We start from the raw sequence: 23,819 nt of genomic DNA on the forward strand, positions 1-23,819 counted from the left end.
ATAAGAGCATATTGTTGTTGGTTCACGATTTTCATCAAGGTTAACTTACCGGCAAAGATTGTTATGTAATCCTTACGTATATTAACAAACAATAAATGATGCATTTCTCACATATAATTCAAAAAACAAAAGCAAAGGGAGTTGATAAAGCAAACAGATTTCTCCAGGGATATCATGAACAATACATATATTGTTCTTATGTGATGATTTTCGGGGATCATTCCATTTGTCATTTAAAAGGCTTAGAAAAGACAATGATCATTAACAGTATTTGTACCATATATGTTGTTATTGGTGATGTAGAATCCAAAGAAAGACAATTTGTGAAAAATATAAAAAGCTATTGTTGTTACTTGCATCAGTTGCATGGAAATAATATATAAATGACCACTAACATGACAAATTGAAAAGGAAAAAAAAAACTCTATCTTTACTCGATACTTATATTTGTATCTTGGTATTTTTTTATTTCTAATGGATTGAATATTAGCGGGTAATTAAACATAATGCTTGGTTTGTGTACCATAGTGCACCATGCACCTAGTTATTTAAAAAAAAAAAAAAAAACGGAAAGAACATATAGATGTTTGAAAAGGAACATATAAGTGTTTGAGAAGGAACATATTTGTGTTTGACAAAGAACATGCATTACCAAGTCGGCAAATCTCTCTCACGTTAAATAAACACGCAACTCATCCTATTGCTAGAGTCACATATGCTTCGACATAATAAGCTAAGACAATAAAATAACAACAATTCAACTAATTTGTTATGATTATACATGTACTATTGTTTTAAAAAAATAATACTATCTCCTTTAACAGTTATTTGCAATAAAGGGGTAGCACGGACTCCTAGGCAAAACTTTTAATGGATGATAATTAAAAACTAAGGGCACTTGATTACTATTAATCCTACCTAAAAAAAATAAACAAAAACCCATAATAACCACATAAACCCAGAACCATCACCGACAACCACCAGACCATCACCGACAACCACCAGAACCGCCGACACTCAGAACCCAAACCGCCGAAACTCAACCACGAACCAGCCAGAATCACCAAAACCCAACCACAAACCCAACAAACCATCCACAAACCCAGCAAACCACCACGAACACATAAAAACCCAGAAAACCTCCACGAACACACCCATAACCACCACCAAGCAGACAAAACCACCACGACCCAAGAAACCACCACGAAATTCAATTAATTCGAAACCACCACGAATTGAATTTACTCCCAATTGAGCCACCAACATGAAACCAGATCTAAAACCACCCCCACGAAACTCACGCCACCCCTACAAACCAGATCTGAAACCCGTCCCCACGAAACTCAAACCACCCCCACGAATTAGAACTGAAACCCCTAAAAACCACCCCCACGAATTCAGACCCACGAACTAGGCGAACGCAATTCCACGAATTTGAACCCACGACCACACGAACCCAAATTGCAAGAGAAGATGGGTGATTTTGATGAAGTTGAATGATGAGGGAGATGAATGATTTTGATGAAATTGAAGAAGGGTGATGGAGATGAATTTATTCTGATGGAGATGAATGGTGAGACAGATGAATGATTTTGATGAAAATGATTTTTGGTGAAAATGATTACAATAATCAGATTCATTAGGTAAAGAGTTAAATCAAGTTAGTGATTTAATTAGATGTCTAAGTTGTTTAAGTAAGGGTAATATGGTCATTTAATTGGCAAAAAGTTACTAAAAGTGGAAAGAAAAGAAAAATGTTGCACATAATAGATAGCAATCGAAAATGGCAAATATTGCAAATAACTGTTAACGGAGGTAGTATTAATAATACTTAAAATCTCTCTCACGTTAATTAGCTGAAAAATGGTCATATAAAATTACTCCGTATGAAATTATGTTTAAATAAAAGCCACATGTAGACCTGCACTAGCTAATTCCGTTCTATGGCTTGGATCCAAACCAACCTCAATTTTTTCTTAATTCAACAAATCTAGCTTGAATAATAATAATATTTCTCGAATATGCTTCGATTTTTAGAATCCACTTACCCCTTCCTTAGAGGTGTCAATTGGAGTATACGGGTCAAGCCAAATGAAGTCGAGTCTTGTTTATTTTAATTTGAGTCATGCTCACTCAAATACTCAATTACTGAGTTCATACAAGTCAAAATCTGCGATATGATATATGATTTTGACCGAGTTGAGTCGGGTTTTGCCATCTCTACCTTCCTCCCTCCTCCTCAAATGCCCCACCTAACTATCAAATCTCATTTAACCCATTGAAAAATGCTCAACTCATGTCACATCGGCTCATCATCAAAACAAAATCTTATTCTAGTTTCAAAGTGTACCTTACTGCAACAAATTTAATTAGCAGCTAATCTAATGTAAGTTAATACTCCCATCGTTAATTTTAATTGCATCGTTAATTTTAATTGCAACACTTTACTCTGTGTTATATGGAGTACGAAATTACTAAGTACCAGCAGTTAGAGCCGGTTCTAATTTACTGAACTAAGTTGAGTTGAGCTGATTGGAGACGAACTGAATAAAAGTGAATATTTTATGAGAAAAGAAAATCTAAAATTGAAGTGAACTAAAAATTTCGTGAAAGAGAACATGCCTAAGTACTCGTATTTAATTCCAAGTATAGGTTTATCAAAAAGGGAAAAGAAAGTGCAACTATTATGATGTACTCTCTTCGTATGTTTTTTCATTTTTAAAGTGGTCAAAAAGTCAATTCCCAGAAATTGTTACGATCACTGCAAAAATCACACACTAAACCTCTGTCTACTACCTTCTCTTTATCTCTTCTCGATCTCGTTGGTTCTCGCAAGGTTAGTTAAATGTTCATGTTAAGCTCTAAAATCTCAATTTGATTTTCCAGTTTGTTGTTTTTTTCGTTCAATTAATTTGTGGGTTTGATTTTTTAATGTTTGCGATTTGGTAATTAATTGGGTTTTGGTTGATTTCGGAGGTTGATTGATGAGAAATTGTGAACCAATTTATTCAAATTAAGCTGACTTATGGTGGATTAGGGTTTTCAATTTTTGCGTTGTTGATGCAGCGAAGTAATTTTTAAATTAGGGTTTTCCTGTATCGTGTTCTAGATGATAGATAGGTTAGTGGGGAGATTTTGAAATTTTGATTTTGTTGGATTTATGAAGGAGAAATCAGTTAGGGTTTAATGATTGTTCAATGGGCATGTAAATTTGATATCTTTATTATAATCACCAATTCACCATTGCTTGTAAAATGTATTCACTATCAATTTCATGGTTACATAGTCAATGACTATGATTTTGATTGTTTGTTTCATATGCATATTTGCTATAATAATTTACGATGATATTTTGAATGCAGTAATCTATAGATTTTGGTGTTCCAGCATCTTTTCGCTTTCGTCTGGTTTTAGGTCCTTGTTGATAAACACACTGGTAAGTAGAATGACTTAAATATACTCGTATTACATTTTATGTATTGAACTGCTAAGCCGGTAGCAATGACATCCTTATACAGGAACTACTTAGAAGTCTGACAGTATGCACGGTGGCTTTAATGTTCCGAATATGTCGGGTACACTTTCATCCCGAAATTCATCCATGAATAGTGTCGCTTCTGGCGGGGTTCAACAACCAACAGGGAATGTTCCAGGGGGTAGATTTGCATCAAATAACATCCCAGTTGCTCTGTCTCAGGTTTGTTGTTGTTAACAGGTTATGCTTGTTTGCAAGTTTAATGCATAATGGCCATTTAATTTGTGCCTCATATTTTATTTCCTATTGCGGTAAAAATTCCTTTTCATTTGTAGATGTCTCATGGGAGCTCACATGGTGGATATTCAGGAGTCACAAATAGAGGAGGTATGAATGTTGTTGGAAGCCCTGGATATAGCAGTAATACAAATGGAGTTGGTGGCTCTATTCCTGGGATCCTCCCCACCTCTGCTGCAATTGGTAATCGTAATGCTGTTCCAGGCCTAGGAGTCTCCCCTGTGTTGGGAAATGCCGGTCCCCGGGTTACTGGCTCAGTGGGAAGTATGGTAGGCAGTGGAAACATTGGGAGAAGTATAGGTTCAGGTGGAGGGCTATCAGTGCCTGGCCTTGCTTCTCGCTTGAATTTGTCTGCAAACAGTGGATCTGGGAGCTTAGGTGTGCAAGGACCAAATAGATTAACTGGAGGTGTACTCCAACAGGGTATCACATCTAACTCATCATCTTTTATCATTTTTAGTATTATTTCTGTGTTGAAACCTTGGGCAGTTGAGTTTCAAGGTTCAAATCCAAATTATCCTTACACAACATCGTGAGGAAGAAAGGATTGTTGATGGATTTTTAAGAGTAATTCTGAATTTGAAACAAATTTTTTTTAGTACATGCTAAATTCACTGACCTTAGTTCCAAAAAAGACGGTTCAATCAAAGTCTGGTTATATGTTTTAACATATTATGAAAAAGACTTGGGTAACAGAATTATTGCTGCATTCTAGTACATTAGGATTAAAGAGTTTTTGTGGATAATGTTTAATTTGAGACCGTTCTCAGAAAATAATTTTTTGGATAATGATGATTGGAGTTTGGAGGATGAGTAGGCTTGGTGTTGTTTTCAAATTGGAATTTAACAACCCTTATAATTATCGACTTGGAGATTCTTGGATAGAGAAAGCCTGTGGTCAAACCCATCTTGGCATGCAATGAGATGATCTCAAGCATAAATCCATCTCCAATCCTTCATTTTGCATTAGGACACATCTTGTATATGGACCACAAATCAGTTGGAGTTTGTGAAGGGAGATAGAAATTGCAACAAACCTGCTTAATCATCTGTTACTATTTATGGATATTAATTTTTTAATTGATTTGATCAAAATCCATTGTTAAATATACAATGAAAAAACTATATCTACAAATCAAGCTGTCAATTCATGAGAACAAAGTAGGATCATTTAGTTAGGGCTTCTATTTGTCTAAGGGAGGTGACTACTGCTGTTGTATTAATACAGCTTATCACTGGCCACACTTTAACTTAAGTCCATTTTTAAAGTATGTATTGAATATATTCACCCCTCACCCCCCCCCCCCTTGCGTGTATTTCTAGCATATCATTGTCAATAAGCTTAAGAAAATTGAAAATTCATATTTGATAGTTGATTATTGTGACGGAAAACCCTTAATTTATTTTATTTGTTTGATGAAAGAAACCAGATTTTATGACGGAAAACCCTTATTTTAAATTACAATAGAGTCTCATATGACCTCTTTTAAATTTTATTTAAGGGTCTGACTAGTTAGACACCTGAACGTATATGAATATTACCATTATCCAATTATAGAAAATGTAGTGATAAGTAGGATTTTGGGAATAGATGAAGGAGGCTAATCAGAGGTTGTCTTTCTTTGTCTCATTTCTCTTTACCATCGGTGCTTGGACTGTGTCTCATGGGCAGAGGATGAGAGGCAAAATGACCTTTAGCCCCCCCTTTTTTTGTTTATCTAGGTAGTGGCGTCTTGACTTAGATGGTTGCTGAAGAGTGTCCTGGTTTCCATGTAGTTGCCACTGTCTGTTGGTATTATTTTGTTCCTTTTTAGTGTTGGTGAGAATTATTGAAATGTGTTTACTTGGTAGCAAATCTTTGAGTTGATTTACGTGCTTTAATCTATGTAAGCATAGTTTCATGAGAGTTGATGTAGATCTTATTGCTCTTGATAGATTCGCTTATATGTTAGGTCTTGGGACTAAGTATTGAACTCTTATTTGGGAGTGTCTTGAGGCAGGATAATCCCAGACATTGTGTAATTTTGGATGGGCCATACTCTGGGGCTTGGTAACTCAGCCTTAAAATGCTGTTCTCTTGTTAGATAAGCTGAGAAAGAAAAGGAGAGCTGGATTGGGAGTTTTGGGACAGTGGTTGCAAATGAAGTAAGTAAAGTGGTAGTGTAGGAATTATGAAGAGCTAGGTATTGTTTTGGTGACAAGACCTCCCTTTCTAGTGCTACTATGATCTCCCTCAATGTCTCACACAGCAATCAGCTGTCCTCTTCCCACTCTCTAATTGTTCCAAACAGAGGCTGCCTAAGAGCCCAAATTGCTTTTAATGGTAAGGCTCATCTTACTTTCCTAACAACCTTCCTTCATTTCTTCTTGGTTTTTTTCCTCTTCATTCCCCAAAAATGATCTTTTGTCATCTCCTCAACGGAGCATCCTGATGCCTCTTAGCGTTTTTAAAGCAATTTAGTTGTGCTTCTTTTGCATGTTTTTTCGAGATATACACCCATCTCATCTCTTACCGCTTATTTTCTATGACCGGTTAGGCGGTTGTTGTAATGTTTTGATTTTTGCACTAATCATACTCGAAATATGACCATTAGTTTAGTTTAATATATAACAAAGATATGTTGTTTGGTTGGTCTCAATGTGTTTTTTTCATCATATTTTCCTGAAAGATATAGTAAATATTTATGAGCAAGATTATGCGTCAGCAAGCTCAAAGGTCAAATATAGGCAAAAAATGATAATAGAAAAAGAAAAAAAATTGAGGCAATTTTTCATTACTATATACAAAGTGTGTGTGTATTCTGTCAAGTTTTCAAGGACTTTGCCCTCATTCCTTAATCTCTCTCTTTATCAAGATCTGGAATAGGTTACCAATGTTTTGACTTTCGCCACTCAAATCAATAGAGCTTTTTAAAGAAGTTAAATTGATGTAAAATTTGATTTACTTCTGGAAAGAATCTTCCAGGCTTGAGGTTTCTTTTATATATTTTCTTTATTTACACTTTTACAAAATGGAAGCAAGGCTGCATTCCTAGCTTTTATACAGAGGCCTGTAGCAAAATCTAAGCTCAAGACTAAGAAATGTTATAGAATAGAAATTTGGATATAAAAAATAAAAGCTTGAGTCATTGATTGATAATGGCAGAAACTTGGATACAAAAGTGATAGGATAATAGCTTTAGGCTATTACTCTCTTGATAACCCTAGGTTATCACTCTCTCTTTGTAACTTGAGGTTACCATTCTCTCTCATTCCACATTACAAATTACATGCCTTTCTACTGCTATGCTACCTCCCTTTTATAACCAAGCAAAACTATGAAAATTAATATTGTTTGTCCTCTACGAAAATTAATCAAGAGATCAGAATTCAGTCCTATGTTGCCACAATCCCTTGTGCTTCTTTAATTAGTTTTGTCCCCTAGTGTTGCTCCTTGTACTGGGGTCATTACAGAAATCTGCCTAGGAAGAATACAGAATATTCTTAGGGAATAAGAATATATGTAGGAGAGATATTCACATGTAATACTGTGTAGAGGAAGAGTAATTACCAACCCACCATACTACTCTCTCAATTCTTTCCCTTTAATTTGATCGATATATCCTTGTTGCAACCAACTCTCAAGATTATTACTTGTATTATTTTTTAACCTGACACTTGTAAATTAGTACAATCTATGGTATATTTGTTAGTTTCTCTGTTTTCCTGATTGACTGGTTGAAGCTATTTACATAGAAAATTTTACTTTCCTATAGGTATTTTAACTGGTTCAGTTCTACTTTCTAAGTCTGAGACATTTCTTTTTTTCCTTCCAATCATTTTTACCCAGTGCTGTTTTTAACTAAATACAATTTCTAACTGTACTTAGCTCTTGCTAAGAATGTACTACCTTCTATAGCTCTATGCCGGGAAAAGGGTTTGTTAATGTGACATGATTAATGCCTCAAGTGTTGCATATGGACCTTTTATTTTGAGGAAGCTATGGTCCAACTTTTGCTATGCTGATGACTATTTGGTTTCAGCTTCTCCGCAGATGCTTTCTATGTTTGGAAACTCTTATCCTTCTGCTGGGGGCCCTCTTTCGCAGAACCATGTCCAAGCAGTGAATAATTTAAGCTCCATGGGAATGTTAGGTGATGAGAACTCCAATGATGCCCCTTTTACTTTAAATGACTTTCCTCAGTTAGGTAGTCGCCCTAACTCTGCTGGAGGTCCACAAGGACAAATAGGTATAGTTATGACTTTTTTTGTTTGTAATTAAAAAGATTCTTTGGCATTTATTCCTGCAGTTTGAGATAATTGGTAATTATGCCAGGTTCTATGCGAAAACAAGGCCTCGGAGTTAGTCCCATTGTTCAGCAAAACCAGGAATTTAGCATCCAAAATGAGGATTTTCCTGCATTACCAGGTTTCAAAGGTTTTCCCTGCTCCTTGATTTCAACCCCAAATTGTCTCCTCGGGCTAATTAACTGCTTTGGCGGATATGGTTTATCCTAATATTGACTGTGGTTGTGAAGGGATGTTGATTTTTATGCTGAGGTTAAATCTCTTGAAAATTAATCCCTTTGTCCCAGTTTTAAATCCGTTTTTTTAGTTGACACGTTTTGACTTAACATTATTCACACACTCCCTTTTGACCGTGTTTTGTGATTTATACATAATGAAAAATATAGTCATGTGGGATCTTGTAAGATTCGTCATGATATATATTTTCAAAATATCAAATTTTCATAATTTTTGCTTATTGGTTATTAAAGATGTGAATAGTTGAAGTTGTGCATTGACAAACGTGATTAAAGAAACGTGTCAACTAAAAAGAAACAGAGGAAGTATATCATAAGCTAGTTTCAATAATGACTGTAGATGCATTTACTCTACAACACTGTTTGAATTTTCTGGCATGTATGGGGGTTCATTGGCTGCCACTTGCCAGTACAGAACATAGAACATTAGTTTTCTGACTTTTCTCTGCTTAGGGCCCTTATTTTTTTTTGGAGGCTGTTGGGTAGCATTTAGCTACATATCAGAGACTGATGACTGTTTTTACTTGGTATATTACTTTTTTTAATACTTATTTTCTCATTTATCACTCGTTTTTGTAGTATAAAAGAATTTTCTTTAATTGAATGGAAATTTGATTCTTGTGCAGCTTGGAATGTTGGTTGTAAGATTTTTGTAGTTTTAAGGGATATTTTTTCAATTGTAATGAAATCTGATTCCTTTGCAGGTGGAAATGCTGATTATGGGATGGAATTCCAGCAAAAGGAACAGATTCATGAAAATGGTGTACCGATGCAATCTCAACACTTCTCTGTGAGCACTTGTTCATTATCGAGATATTAATTTGCATTTTAGGTGTTGTCTTTATTACTTCAGCTGGGTTTCTTGGGAGATGTATGTGTTCTCTTATTTCAAAGATTTATGTCTAGATGGGAAGGTCACCCGGCTTCAACTTAGGAGGAATGTACTCATCACACCGTTCACAGCAGCAGCAGCAACAGCAACATTCACTTTCGGTCAGTAGTTTTCCCTTGTTTCTGTTGTAAGAAAATTTTTGCATCTGAAATTCCCTTTATATTTCAGAAAACTTACGGGTTTAATACGAGGCCGAATGGATCTTTTGAGTTTGTGGTGAATCAAGCTCTTTTACCAGTTAAAAAGTTGTGCCAGCATTGTATATGAGGCAGCTTATCACTAGTAATTGGGTTATGTACTCTGTGGGCAGTTCTGTTTCTGCTGATTAGATATATGGAGAGGACCTAAATTTTAGTCTCCATGTTGCCTTTGTAAATTTTTGCATAGGCAATGTAGCAGTTAAGGTGAAGAAATGTCAAGGGTGGTAGTGATATGCTTACTATATCTATATTAACTTTCTTCCCTTCCCCATAGCTAACATTGCCAGAAATATGAGCTTCAGATTAATATGATCAATTTTCCATATTGAATAAATACTTTAGGTTTCAATAGATATTTAATATTGATTTAAGAGATGCTAAATACACATTCTGGACCAATTAGTATAAAAGTTATTTGACTAAACTTGCTGTAAATGTTCCCTTGCCGAATGGATCTTTTGAGTTTGTGGTGAATCAAGCTCTTTTACCAGTTAAAAAGTTGTGCCAGCATTGTATATGAGGCAGCTTATCACTAGTAATTGGGTTATGTGCTCTGTGGGCAGTTCTGTTTCTGCTGATTAGATTAATGGAGAGGACCTAAATTTTAGTCTCCATGTTGCCTTTGTAAATTTTTGCATAGGCAATGTAGCAGTTAAGGTGAAGAAATGTCAAGGGTGGTAGAGATATGCTTACTATATCTAGATTAACTTTCTTCCCTTCCCCATAGCTAACATTGCCAGAAATATGAGCTTCAGATTAATAAGACCAATTTTCCATATTGAATAAATACTTTAGGTTTCAACAGATATTTAATATTGATTTAAGAGATGCTAAATACACATTCTGGACCAATTAGTATAAAAGTTATTTGACTAAACTTGCTGTAAATGTTCCCTTGCTGAGTGTAACTTTGTTATAAAGCAATGTAGGGGAAGGGGGGAAGTGGGGATAGGTAGTCATTATAAAAGAAAGATTATCCTTTTTGATATCTTCTAATATCGCAATTTTGTTATGGTACAGAGTAGCATGCCCCCTGGCATCAGCCTAAGGTCCATGAACACTCCGGGTGGAATTTCTAATATGAATTCTTACGAGCAGCAGTTTATGCAGCAGTATCAACAACATAACCAGACACAATTTCGCCTTCAACAGTTGCCATCTCTCAATCAGACTTTTAGAGATCAGGGCATAAAGCCGATACAATCTCCGCAACCTGCTCCAGATCCATATGGATTACTTGGCTTATTGAGTGTGATAAGAATGAGCGATCCTGATCTGACATCTCTTGCCCTTGGAATTGATCTAACGACATTAGGATTGAATTTGAATTCATCAGAAAATCTTCACAAAACTTTTGCCTCCCCGTGGTCTGATGAACCAGCCAAGGGTGAACCCGAGTTCATGATACCTGAATGTTATCATGAAAAACAACCTCCCCCACTAAGTGTGAGCTGCTTGAAACCTCTTGTTCCTTTTTGTTGTTAGGTTTTCTTATTTATGCTCTTCTAATAGTTGTTTTGCTGCAGCAAGCTTATTTTGCAAAATTTCAGCTGCCAACACTGTTCTACATCTTTTACAGGTAAATCTTCAAGGAGGTCCTAATTCTATCATCTATCTCAATTTTTGTGTTGTTATTGATAAAATTGTTTTCCATTTGCAGCATGCCAAGAGATGAAGCTCAGATATATGCAGCCAATGAACTGTATGTCCTTATCTTAATTGTTCTTTATACATGTGATTTAGTTCATTATTTCATTTTTGATCTGGCTCTCTTTCTCTTCTTCTCTACCCATGAGGCCATGAGTTTCTCCTGTGCCTAATGGTTGTAATCCTATTAATGACATTTTGAAGTAAAATAGAAAATCCCTTCATTATATATATATATATATATATATATATATATATATATATATATATATATATATATATATATATATATATATATATTCCAGTGCTGTGCATGAGCCAATATTATACATTCTCTTTTAAGTGATTTTTTTAGTGTTATGGCTATGAGACTCGTGAACTATGACACAAAGCATAAACGCTAATTTTTTTATACGCTAAGTTTGATTTGTTATATTAGTATGTAGTTTCACAACACTTCAATATTTGAATTATATGATCTATCTTTATGTATTTTCTATTAAAATATGAAGAGGGCCACTCTGTAAATGATATGATCTTTCTATATGTATTTTCTATAAAATATGAAGAGGGCCACTCTGTAAATGATATGATCTATCTATATGTATTTTCTATTAACATATGAAGAGGGTCACTCTGTAATCAATAGAGATGCCTAGCATAGTATGAGGGTTTATAACAAAAACAAAATTATTTATATATGGAATCCACTTGGTTACTTGAGAGGAGTGAGAGTGGGATTTAAATGATTTTCTGATGTCACTGGGTGCTTCTGCATGAGCTTCCATGTAACCAAATTGCGATGGTAGTATAGGATGATTTGTACTTTGACATTCAAAGATGTGCTAAAAAAATAGCCATAAATCATTTGACAACGGTTCCTGGTTGACATCTTTATGACACAATGGAACCAACTACCTGTCTTCTGTGGTAGATTGGTTCTATGTTTTTCTTGGCTAGTAGGGATTTTTGTCAGGAGCCATTTCACTCTGCAAAGAACAGGGATTGAACCCATGTATAGTAGGTTTATTTATTTATTTTATAATTTGTTTTATGTCTTGATCCACTTGGCTTGTCCTTACCCCTCAATGTGCTTAAATGTCCATCTTCACTTAAATCATTTCAGAAACCAGTGTTAGGGCGTCACCATTTGCTCAACTTGTGGAAATATCCACTACCTCTTGGCGTCATAAATCTGAGTGTTTTTCTTTCTTTTCTGGCAGCTATAACAGAGGTTGGTTCTACCACAAAGACCTCCGACTTTGGTTTATGAGAGTTCCCAACATGGAGCCTCTTGTTAAGACCAATGCATATGAAAGAGGTTCTTATGTTGCCTTTGATCCCAATACATGGGATACGTCTATTAAGGTATGTAAATTTCTATATACTCACGCTTTTATGAAATTTACTAGACTCAATCTCATTATGGTATTCTTCTGCAGGAGAATTTTGTTATCCATTATGAACTTGTTGAGAAAAGACCAGCTCTACATCATCAATAGGTCTCCTGGTAGATTGTACATTCAGTGGCCGATGCTTGGGTTCAGCACCAGCCTGCTAGTGCTGCAAGAAATCTACCTTGTGATAATTTAAAGAAAATTTTGCATTTAATTAGGCATTAATTTTTAGGGCCTGAAAGGTGCAAAGCTAATTTCTTCTTTCGATTAGTTTACAGAATTGTAAATTCCAGTGTATTATTAGACTGAACCGAATGCTGTTGGTACAGTTTGATTTGGGAGTTCAATAACAAAATCCTGTTGTGTTTTTCCCCATAGTCAGATTTTGAAAATTTCTAATGTATATTCTTTTGCTTGCAATCCAGATGCATTTCAATGTATGTTCATATTAATGTTAGTTAAGGGGTTTATTTTTTTTGGTGTTAGGACTTGGAAATATAATGTGAGGGTGAGGTTGTGTGAAGTGTAATTATAAATACAAGTAGTTTTTATGCTGGTTTCCACATTTTTTTGTCTTGTTTAAATACTCTATGTTTAGGCTGCTGCTTTTTAACCATTAATCAGTAAGAAACTAAGAAATAGGCTGAAAATCAAATCATCTTCTCCAATTGAGGCTCCCTCTGGTTAAGTGTGGTGTACTGGTGTAGACCTTATCAGAGATGAGCCTGAGTCTGAGATTGGATTGTTGGGCCGAGAAACGGCTGCTGGCCTATTCAACTATGGAGGAAAAAAAATTACAGAGAAGACTAATAGAAATAAGGGATATAAGCCTTTAAAAGTCGTCATTTCTCCTATTTCATCCAAAAAAAAAAAAACCCAAAAAACCTTAGGACTTTGAAAGCATCCATTATACTTAATAATAGATCGGAAAAAAAAAACAAGTCGATTTTAGGTTTGATTGAACGACGGGAATGGAATAACTTGAGTCTTAATATTGCCCCTTTTTATGTCTCCTTTTTACTTAAAATAAAAATTTCTCTTAGAAATTTTACATACTTCCTTTGGTGTGTGGAAATTAAAGGGTAATCTATTCAATTACTCCCTATTAACCGGGGCTTCCTCAATATTAAAACAGAACAACATTATGTACGGAGTAATGTAATATAATTACCAACAATTTTTCTCAATTTTTTTTAAAATAATTTTGACCTTATCATTTTAATTTTCATATATGGTTACATTTTTTTTAGCACACATTACATTGGTTTATTCTACATGAGTGGTTTTATTTTTATATTATACTATGTATCACAAATTAATTATTTAAGAAAAAATTATTATCGATGCACGATCATTTATCTAGTTAATTAATACTTGTACTACATATCAATTGTTTTATTTTTTCATTAAAATACTACCTCCGTTAATTATTATGTGCAACAAAGAAATATTTTACGTTTCACAACTAATACCCTTTTGTTACACATACGTAATTAACGGAGGTAGTACTTATAAAGCTCGACTCGTCCCATTAAACTATCCATAATTGGACGATCTCACGATCGTATAAGAGTAATAAGACCCGGCCCATATATTTTTGGACGGATCTTACCCATTATAACTGGGGCTTTTATTAATGGGGCTCCAACCCATTAAATTTCTCTGTCAACAACGAAACCAAAAAAAAAAAAAAAAAAAAAAAAAAAAAAAAAAAACAAACGGATGAATATAGCCCTGCCTAGTTCTTCCTTCTCTCTCCTCCTCCATTGAAGCGCACTCAACATCGCACTTCACCTTCTCCTTCCAATACCTCTTTCCTCCATTAAAGCAGCTTCTGAGGTAACTTGTTGTTCTTTCTTGTAGTATTCATCATTTCAATTTCACAATCTAGGGTTCATCTTTGCTCTAATTTTGTTTTATTTTAAGTGTAGGGTTCCAAAATCTCAACTAATTCTGACCCTAATTTCGTTATTGAATTGTATGTTCCTAAAATTATGTTATTTTGTGAGATAATTGAATCGAATTCGGTTGCTAATGTATTGCACAGCCCTTTAATGTTAGGATTGAACTACACGGCTTGGCTGTGTGCAATTTACGTTGATTTTTGTTTTATTGTTTGTAAATGAGGTGAGTATACATGTGTTTTTTAGCCTAATTTGATAATTGAATCAAGTTTGGTTGCTAATGTGTTGCAGGTTTTTGATTAGAACCCTTTAATGTTAGGACGGAACTATGAAAATGGATCTTTTAACCATGCGCCCGCCAATCCGGCTGCGGCCTGTGAGGATAGTGATGATGAGGATACCCCATTAGTTTTTACTAGAAGAAAAACAACCCCAATAAGCTCGGAATTAAAGAATTCTTCATTGTCAGTGAGAAATGATAAGCCGTCGGGGAAGTTGGGTTCTGATGCTAGAACCTTGAATGATCGAGGTTCTAGTGCTTTGAAGGGGAAGACGGTTTCATCTTCGAAGCCGTCTTCTTCAAAGCCGACTCTTGGAACTCAAAAATCTCCACCTCCATCCTCGAGAAACCTAAAGTCACCGCCTTTATCAACTAGACCTTCTCCCTCTCCACCTTCATCAACTCGACCTTCTCCATCTCCACAACCTTCATCGAATAGACCTTCTCCATCTCCTCCTTCAAACCGACCTTCTCCGTCTCCTCCTTCAACTCGACCTTCTCCATCTCCACAGCCTTCATCGAATAGACCTTCTCCATCTCCCCCACCATCTAGGACAACAAATAGCAAATTACCTTCCACAAATGGAGCTTCTTCAGCAAATCACCAGCCAAAGAAGGATATTCCAGTTAAAGTTGAGAAGCGTTCTCCAGTTGCAGTTAAAGAAGAGAAGCGTGCTCCAGCTGTAGTTAAAGAGGAAAAGCTTGCTAAGCCATTAGCTGATGACTCTGATGATTCTGATGATGACAAGCCACTTAGTACAAGATGCTCTGTTGGTTCAAAGAAAGGAATTTCCAACATGGCTGAAGGCAAGTCTTGTAGTAGTGATTCTGAGGATGATAAGCCTCTTTTTGCTAGGATAGATAAGGGAAGGGCTACTGCTGGAACATCACAGACTCAAAAGTTAAAGGCCGGGAGTATGAAACCATCAGATGATTCAGAGGATGAAAAACCTTTGTCAGCTAAGTTACAGATGAAAGGCAACAATGGGACATCTGCTATCAAGCATGATGATTCTGATGAAGACAAACCATTGTCTTCTAAGCTACAACAAAATGGATCTATTAATAGGGAAACTCAAATTAAGAAAGGACCTGTTAGTTCAATTAAAAGGCCTTCAGCAGATTCCTCTGCTGGTCAATCTTCTATAAAAAAGGCAAAGCTTTCAGATGCATCTACCTCAGGTAAAGCTAAGCAAATACCTCTAAAAGCAAGGGTCAAGGATGATGATGACCACATTCCAATAGGTCAACGGTTGAATAAATCTGCATCAGGTAGTAAATCCGTGCCAGCTAAAAAGGTCACTAAAGTTAATTCTTCCAAGTTGAAGAAAGTCAATAAGAAATCAAAGAAAATTATGAAGAAATCAAGTTACTCGAAGTCTTCAAAAGAGCTACCTAATTCAGGTGATGGGCAGAAATGGACCACCCTGGTTCACAGTGGTGTTATATTTCCTCCTCCATACCAGCCTCATGGGGTTAAGATGCTGTACAATGGTAAACCAGTTGACCTCACACCTGAGCAGGAGGAGGTAGTTTACTCACGTGCTTGTAGTTTCTTGATTTTTTACTGTCTCTCTAAACATTTATTAGCTTCTCATCCCCCCCCCTCCTTTTTTTTCCCTTTTATGCTGGTTTACTTACTTGTATGCCTCGTTTTATTTATTTCTGTTCACAGGTTGCTACTATGTACGCTGTGATGCTTGAGACAGATTATGTACAGAAGGAAAAATTTAATGAAAACTTCTTTACTGATTGGAAAAAACTTCTTGGGAAGAACCATGTGATTCAGGACCTTAGCAAGTGTGATTTTAGGCCGATACATGAATGGCATTTAAGTGAGAAGGAGAAAAAGAAACAAATGACCACTGATGTAAGTGTGTCAGTTAGAATATTGATTTAATTTGATAAAATATTTTTATAACCTAAGATGGTGATTAGATAGAATCTTGTAGGGATGAATTTGCTTGTTTACATTTGTGTATCATGAGTTCTATGATGATTATTGCTTAACTTTTTAGTGCAATTGTACCTGCTGATAAGTATAGCTGTTTGCTGTACATGATAAAAAAATGATTTTTTTCTTGCTTTTACTTGGGAACTGCTGTTGCTGCTGGAGTTTGTTGTCAAAATCTGTTGTGGGCATTTAGCTGTTAGAATTTCCCTGTGTAAAGCTATTTGCAGGTTTGTTTTGGGATGTAGGGAGTACAAATATCTGGTTAAAGGGGTTAAGACAACTATTTTTTTTTGGGGTGTCACATTGATATGTGTATCGTTGTCATTCATTCTGCCACTGGGTTATACCATAGGTGACCCTGTTGTCCATATTTGTTGCTCTGTATCTTTTTATGATTTGTCTTTTGATCCTTGATGATTTTGGTGAAATGAATTATGTGATTTGTTTGATGCTTTTGCTCAAGAATCTGACTATAACCACCATTATTGCAGGAGAAGAAGGCATTAAAAGAAGAGAAATTGAAACTAGAAGAGAAGTATATGTGGGCTATTGTTGATGGTGTCAAAGAAAAGGTTTTCTATCCTTTCAACCTGCAATTACAGTGGCTGTGTTACTGTGTGCATTTTTTTTTTACCTTGTTAATTGTATCATATAGTGAGGATGTTCATACTTGTAGCAACTTGAGGTCTGTTTTTTATGAAGGATTGCAGGAACTTGATCTTGTTTGTTGAATGTGATTTCATATGAGGTTGATCACCATGTGTATAATCTCTTGTTTGTGAATGTAATTGCATATGAGGTTGATCTATTTATGTGTATAATGTTCATACTTGAAGCAAAATTTCATTGTGTATCATATTAAGGCAATCCTTCCACTTGTGGCACCCTGCTTCTTCCATTATCAAGTGCGTCACAGAATGGTTGAGTTTCAGACTTTGGACTGTATCCTACTTATTGCTGGTTCCATAGTGACATTTTTTTTTGGTTTTTGATTACTTGGTTATTAATTTAATTAGAGCAGGCCTTGCAAACATGGTTACATTCACTAATTGAATGATTATGTAATAGCATATTGTGATACTGCCTTCATTCTTATCTGTATGTGTTTTGTTATCCTTTCTCTTGGTATTTAGTATTTTTTTGTTACAAAAAATTTTCTATAAAATGGGCTTCTCACTAGTATGGCACATGTGAGGTACTTTTGGGTAGGAAGAAGGAGGGCCCCATTGAGTGTCAAGTTCCTAATATATTTCAAATGCCAAATATGTTGCTGTTTTGGTGTTACTGATTATAAGGCCAATCAATATCATTATAGTAAATACATCGGTACTACCGTACTATCATTACCAAGCTGTTGATGATTTAAACATAGTTTCTATGTAATAATGCTTCTTTTTTGTGTAAGACGCATACTGTTGCTGCACTAGCATGTGTGCTCTCTCTACTCGTTGAGAAGTGTTATTTTATTTTGATAGAAAGATTGACAACCTTCTGAGGGTGATTAACTCTTATTTAGATAAAATAATGGGCAAACCAGTCAGTTTCCCTATTTCTTTTTGTGTGAAGCAATGATACTAATCACATTCGTGTATTGTAGTCTGTTAATTTAAATCTGAACCATTGTTGAAATTTTGTTACAGGTGGGAAACTTTAGAGTTGAGCCTCCTGGGTTGTTTAGGGGCCGTGGAGAGCATCCCAAGGTTTTCATATTTTCATCTTGTGTCTTAGGCTTAATGAGCTTACTTGGCAACATCTTTAAGCATTATTTTTATTTGTCATGGCACAGATGGGGAAACTCAAAAAACGTATTCATCCAAGTGACATTACAATAAATATAGGAAAAGACGCTCCGATTCCAGAATGTCCCATCCCTGGTCAGAGGTGGTGGTTCATTCATTTATTTATCTTTCACAAAATAAGATAGTACTTCCTTCTGTTCACACATTGTTTGAAGAATTCTTGTCTTTCTCTGTAAAAATGCATTCAAGATGTTACATCTTTGTTGGCAGTTGGAAAGAAGTACGGCATGACAACACAGTTACATGGTTAGCTTATTGGAATGATCCCATAAACCCAAAAGAGTTCAAGTATGTGTTCTTGGCAGCTAGCAGTACGTTGAAGGGGCAAAGTGACAAGGAAAAATATGAGAAAGCAAGGAAGTTGAAGGTTGCTCGACTTTCACCCTGATGTTTACTGTTGGTATTGATCTGTTGATGGTTTGTTTTAATGTTTGCTTTTATCAAGTGCAGGACTACATTGAAGGTATTCGAACAACATATAAAAAGAATTTTAGGAGCAACGATATGACCAGGAAACAGATAGCAGTTGCTACCTATCTCATTGATAGACTTGCTTTGAGGGCGGGTAATGAAAAGGTAGGGTTTACTTACTAATTATACTTAATATGTTCCGTAGATGAAGCTAAGTGCCTGTTTCAGAGTTTTACTAACTATAAGTTGGTTCATTGAAGTTGTTTTGGCATGGGTTTTCCCTCTGTACGTTAATGCTGTGGGGTGGAAGCCTTAAAGCATTGGATGAATCTTTATTGTTTAATTGAAAATTTTAAATGTGTTTCTTGATGGTTTGGCTAAAACTTGAACCGCTGGAAGGATAATTTTGAAGATGCTTATTGTGGTTATTTATTTGCCCGCAACAAATAGTAGTATATGTTCAGATAAGACTAAATAGAGTATGTCGTATACTAGTGAAACCTTTGGTATGTTTTTGCATGTATAAATGGTGATATTACTCCAAATTCCGATTTAGTTTGCCCACATATCAAAGCATGTAATCATAGGAGGTGTTTTGGTGTTTGGTTATCTATTATTATTTGAATAAAAAAGTAGATGTGATAGGAGATAATTGGGTAGTATTATATTCAAAGTATATGTGAAGAGAGAAAATTGGTTGGCCACGGGTAGAGGAGTGAAGTACTAAAATAATACTGGGCCCTTGCCAAATATAGAAACAGGCAAACTATTTTTGTATGGATTGAAAAGGAAAGTAGGAAAATTTAATGGGCAACCTTTTTTTTACCTTCAATAAACAGAATCTCTTCATAATAGGAACATTTAGGTCCACATAAAAGCCCCATGATATGATTTGAAAGAAACAATTTTTTATCTTCAATATTTTGAGCTATGAAAACAGCATTTTCATGAGTTTAATTGTGAACTAGCAGGTTGATGTGGAGTGTCTAGAGTTTCCAGACATGGGCTGCTGGTGAATGTACTCATAACTTAGTAAAAATAGATTCATTAGCAGAAAATTAGGACTCCATTACTCCCAAGGGATTGTAAGAAAAACAAATGTGCATCCTATTGTCCTTTTCATTTTGAAATCTGTTTGATAGTCACTGCAGTCACATAAGCAGTATATAAGTTCAAGATTCCTGTTCGTTTCCATTGCTTGTTTTCCCAATGTTTCCTCAACCCACTGAATTGTTACCAGATAATGGAAAATTGCCCCCTTGCTCTCTCTTCCCTCTCCCTCCTTCCCTTCCTTCTACATCCTTCTATCCAAACACATTGATATTAACCAATCTTTACTGTATTTTAGAGTTTTTGATTAGCTTTGTGGTCTCTGGTTTATACCTGAAGACGAGGGAAGTGTGGATGACACTTTGGGAATCAGGTTACTTGTTTATTAACACGTTTTTATACTGTGATACCTCTTGCCATGTTCCAGGATGATGATGAAGCAGATACAGTTGGTTGTTGTACATTGAAAGTGGAAAACGTAATACCAAAAGAAGGGTGTATATTGGAGGTAAGTTGATTTTCACTCCTTTCTGGCTTTATTCAACAATGATAAGAGGGTTGGGGTGAGGTTCAGGCAATGTTTGTGGATTTCTAAAATTTTGCAGCTTTGATTTATCACGACCTTAATATTATTTATGCTGTCCAGTTTGATTTTCTTGGTAAAGATTCGATCAAGTACTACAAACAATTTGCTGCTGACAAGGATGTGTATGAAGCAGTTAAGATTTTCAGACAAGGTATCAAACAGTAGTTCATGTGCGACTATGTTGGTGTTTTTTTTTGGCAAGTCTTGTTTTACAATATTAACTCTTTTTATCAGGGAAGCGTGACGGTGATGATCTCTTTGACAAGTTGGACACTAGCAAGTTGAATGCTCATCTGAAAGAACTAATGCCTGGTCTCACTGCTAAAGTATTCCGTACGTTTAATGCATCTGTCACTTTGGATGACATGGTATGGATTCCGTGACTGTCTCTTTAGTCTATAGCTTAGAAAGAGTGGCTATGTTCACGCTGTTACATAATCCATATCCAGTATGAAAAAGAGGAAAATTTTGAACCTGCATGTGATTTCTCAACAGTTTTTTTTAATCATCTTTGAACAATGAAATAGGAGTCAAAACAACAACTTAATGGTGATTCCTTGTGCTCATGTAGTTGTATGATCAGTGTTGCATTTTTGATTTCAAGGCTTTTTATGGCCTTTTCAAACTCCGATGCAATACTTTAAATGGAGATGTACATGAAGTAGATCCCGATCCCCCTTTCGAAACAGAATAAAATTAATGTTAGTTTGCAATGAGTTAATTTATATCATTTGATGAATTTTTGTTTGTGTATATTAGCTTGCTAAAGGGGTTGGAAGTGGAGAGGTGCCAGAAAAAATAGCCAGTTATCAGCATGCAAACAAGGAGGTAAGTTGAGTCTTCAGCGTTTCTTGAAAACTTTGCTATGAGGTCCATGTACTAGGTTTCATGCAGAGTGTTATTTCTCTTGCAGGTTGCAATCATTTGTAATCATCAACGTGCAGTATCAAAGTCTCATTCTACACAGATGGATAGACTTCAAGCAAAAATAGATGAAGCAAAGGTATGATTCTCTGTTTACGCAATTTGTGAAGCTTTTGATATGGGTATATGATGCCTCACAGACACCTACTAAGAAGAGGAGCAGTCCTTTTGTGTATTCCAATTTCATGAGTTTTTGGAGTATAACTGATGTTTCTCTTTTGCCCGTTATATTGGTGAGTGCATATTACTTAATTACATGGTTTCAAAACTGACACTAGGCTGAGTTGACTGAACTGGAGATGGATTTGACTCGGGCAAAGAAAGGAAAACCTCCATTGAAGGACAGTAATGGAAAGCAAAAGAGAAATTTGACCCCCGAAGCGTAATTGTCTTGACGCCTTGTGCTGATTGCTTATTGTAAAATCTTTTCTAAGTTACTTTTGAGCATTTTTGGCTGATCTATGATGATGTTTTTGTAGGATTGAGAAAAAGATTCTCTCAGTGAAGACAAAAATTGACAAATATGAGCGCGATATGAAAAGTAAAGAAGATCTCAAAGAAATCGCTCTGGGCACATCAAAGATAAACTATCTTGATCCTCGGATCACAGTTGCATGGTGCAAAAGAAATGAAGTCCCCATTGAGAAAGTAAAGTTGTTTCTCTTGCAAAACTTTCCCATCTTAGTGCTATAGCTTAATAAATTAATTTTATAATGTTAATTAACCTGAACACCTTGGATCCTAAATGATATTTTGGAAAGTAACAAAAGTCCCCTCAGTAATGTTGTTATTCAAAAAACTATGATATATAATCCACTTCTTACTCTAAATCATATATCCACAGCCACTTGTACTGTCATTTTTAATTAATTTAAGTCCATTCTTGAATGGAATTTTTATTCAAATAGTCATCTTTAAGATTGAGTCATTGCTCTGAAAAACCACCCTCAGGTGACTAGCAATTTGGAAAATTAATGAATACACTAGGTTGTGTGGATGTGGACTACAGGAAATGGGTAGTTGAGTTTATCCTAAGATTAGGGGTAATATTAGTCTAATATCCTCGTTCTGTCGTGGTTGTGTAATGTTTTTAACATCTAATCCCTTTAATTCAAATATTATGTATCTGACCTTTACTTCTCTGTATCTTCTCTGTTTCACTGGTTTCTTACAGATCTTTAATAAGTCTTTGCTGGCAAAGTTCTCATGGGCCATGGATTGCGATCCCAGCTTCAGATTTTGACTGCCTTTCAATTATCTCTTTCCATGCCATTACCCATCATCGATAAAGGCTGGTATTGCCAGATTTCATTTCTTTCATACTTTGCTCCTCCAGATTCTTGTGCTCGCTGTTGGGTCTATGGAACCTTGGGTTTTTCAGCTTTAATCTGTCTGAGCGGCCTTTTCTTTATTTTTCCTTTGCTATTCTAAGACAACGGGAAATTGAGACAATCCTCTGCTGAGTAGAAATTTAGTGTTGTACCATTATTGTTTCAATGCATAATTCAACATTTCAAAAGGAATTGTGGGCTGTTTGCATTAGTGAAGCTGATGAAGCAAGTTCAGTGGATATGAAATACTGCCCCCGCCCCCCTACTGATATAACTTACAGAATCCTGTTCTTTGTGCTAAGATTGCTAATGTATTATGTATAGACCCTTTTCAGAAATTAATGTACAAGTATAGCAGGTTAATTTGATTGCATTTTGAGGCAGGGTTCAATTACACCGATAATGCAGCGTATATTTGACCCTACACCTTGTTCACATAGAAGCAGAAACTGGAAGTTTTCAATTGAGATCCATATCCGCTGGTTGACTATGTGTGAAGCTTTATTCCGTTTTAATTTTTTTTTTTTTTTTTTTTTTTAAATTTGTATACCAAGTTCTGCCAAGGCAATGGCAACTTGGTGGATAGAGGATGGGATGTGAAACTCAATTTTCCCAGTTTTTTCATCTCATAGGATTGTTACTAATTTTTTTTATATTTTTTAATCGTTTTGCCTTACGGGTTATGTATTCTAATGTTGGGTACTCCTTTGTTTGGCTACTGATTTTCATCAAGTTTTTTGGCATGTTCAATGCACGAGTTATTTCTTATAGATTATATTTCTTGAGGTGTTTTTTAAGAAATTAAATCACCTCATTTTGATGCTTAAATATGCAAGTTATGGAATATTTAGAGTCTTTAACCAATTAACGTTATATAATTTGTATTTAAGTTAGTGAGAATGTGAAAGAAATAATGTTGATCACATTTAAAGAATTAATTCTACTGATGATTTTAATATAAATGTTTTATAAAACTATATACACTAGTAGAAAAATACAATAAGGCACCCCCATAAAGGCACCGGTTCAGGCCAAATCGGTGCCCTAAACCGGCCCAAATTTGGGCGCCATTTTACACAAATATAAAAGGCACCGGTTCAGACCAAACCGGTGCCAAAAACTAAAAGGGCACCGGTTCTTTCCTACTCT

At 35.5% G+C, this 23,819-nt stretch overlaps 2 protein-coding genes across 4 annotated transcripts; both read left to right on the forward strand.

Annotated features, from left to right (window-relative positions):
* The first annotated feature begins 2,654 nt into the window (after window positions 1-2,654).
* On the forward strand, window positions 2,655-12,709 carry LOC110696077 (probable NOT transcription complex subunit VIP2). 3 transcript variants are annotated; one of them, XM_021873347.1, is made up of 13 exons: window positions 2,655-2,836; window positions 3,363-3,436; window positions 3,519-3,697; window positions 3,811-4,195; window positions 7,795-8,001; window positions 8,088-8,189; window positions 9,000-9,085; window positions 9,202-9,288; window positions 10,408-10,833; window positions 10,914-10,966; window positions 11,048-11,089; window positions 12,258-12,402; window positions 12,477-12,709. In XM_021873347.1, the coding sequence occupies exons 3-13, from the start codon at window positions 3,542-3,544 to the stop codon at window positions 12,534-12,536; spliced, it is 1,749 nt and encodes a 582-aa protein (XP_021729039.1). In that variant the 5' UTR covers window positions 2,655-2,836; window positions 3,363-3,436; window positions 3,519-3,541; the 3' UTR covers window positions 12,537-12,709. The 3 variants fall into 3 exon arrangements, with proteins under 3 accessions (XP_021729039.1, XP_021729040.1, XP_021729041.1); XM_021873348.1 differs by having other exon boundaries at window positions 8,088-8,180; XM_021873349.1 differs by lacking the exons at window positions 7,795-8,001; window positions 8,088-8,189.
* A 1,228-nt stretch (window positions 12,710-13,937) lies between these two features.
* On the forward strand, window positions 13,938-23,440 carry LOC110696076 (DNA topoisomerase 1 alpha-like). The gene is made up of 16 exons (XM_021873346.1): window positions 13,938-14,270; window positions 14,627-16,144; window positions 16,291-16,485; window positions 17,061-17,141; window positions 18,210-18,269; window positions 18,356-18,450; window positions 18,579-18,735; window positions 18,819-18,944; window positions 20,257-20,337; window positions 20,476-20,566; window positions 20,650-20,783; window positions 21,175-21,243; window positions 21,329-21,418; window positions 21,618-21,721; window positions 21,819-21,987; window positions 22,514-23,440. The coding sequence occupies exons 2-16, from the start codon at window positions 14,648-14,650 to the stop codon at window positions 22,580-22,582; spliced, it is 3,018 nt and encodes a 1,005-aa protein (XP_021729038.1). The 5' UTR covers window positions 13,938-14,270; window positions 14,627-14,647; the 3' UTR covers window positions 22,583-23,440.
* The last annotated feature ends 379 nt before the right edge of the window (window positions 23,441-23,819 follow it).

The sequence above is a fragment of the Chenopodium quinoa genome, unplaced genomic scaffold (genome assembly GCF_001683475.1).
Source record: "Chenopodium quinoa cultivar QQ74 unplaced genomic scaffold, ASM168347v1, whole genome shotgun sequence".
Taxonomy (NCBI): domain Eukaryota; kingdom Viridiplantae; phylum Streptophyta; class Magnoliopsida; order Caryophyllales; family Amaranthaceae; genus Chenopodium; species Chenopodium quinoa.

Excerpts from the sequence above, each read along its gene's own strand:
- LOC110696077 (XM_021873347.1), top strand. The coding sequence starts at position 3,542 with ATGCACGGTGGCTTTAATGTTCCGAATATGTCGGGTACACTTTCATCC. Across the intron at positions 8,002-8,087 it reads AGGTCCACAAGGACAAATAG|GTTCTATGCGAAAACAAGGC; the intron begins GTATAGTTATGA and ends TAATTATGCCAG. Across the intron at positions 9,086-9,201 it reads TGCAATCTCAACACTTCTCT|ATGGGAAGGTCACCCGGCTT; the intron begins GTGAGCACTTGT and ends ATTTATGTCTAG.
- LOC110696076 (XM_021873346.1), top strand. The coding sequence starts at position 14,648 with ATGTTAGGACGGAACTATGAAAATGGATCTTTTAACCATGCGCCCGCC. Across the intron at positions 17,142-18,209 it reads TTGATGGTGTCAAAGAAAAG|GTGGGAAACTTTAGAGTTGA; the intron begins GTTTTCTATCCT and ends ATTTTGTTACAG. Across the intron at positions 20,567-20,649 it reads AGTTAAGATTTTCAGACAAG|GGAAGCGTGACGGTGATGAT; the intron begins GTATCAAACAGT and ends TCTTTTTATCAG.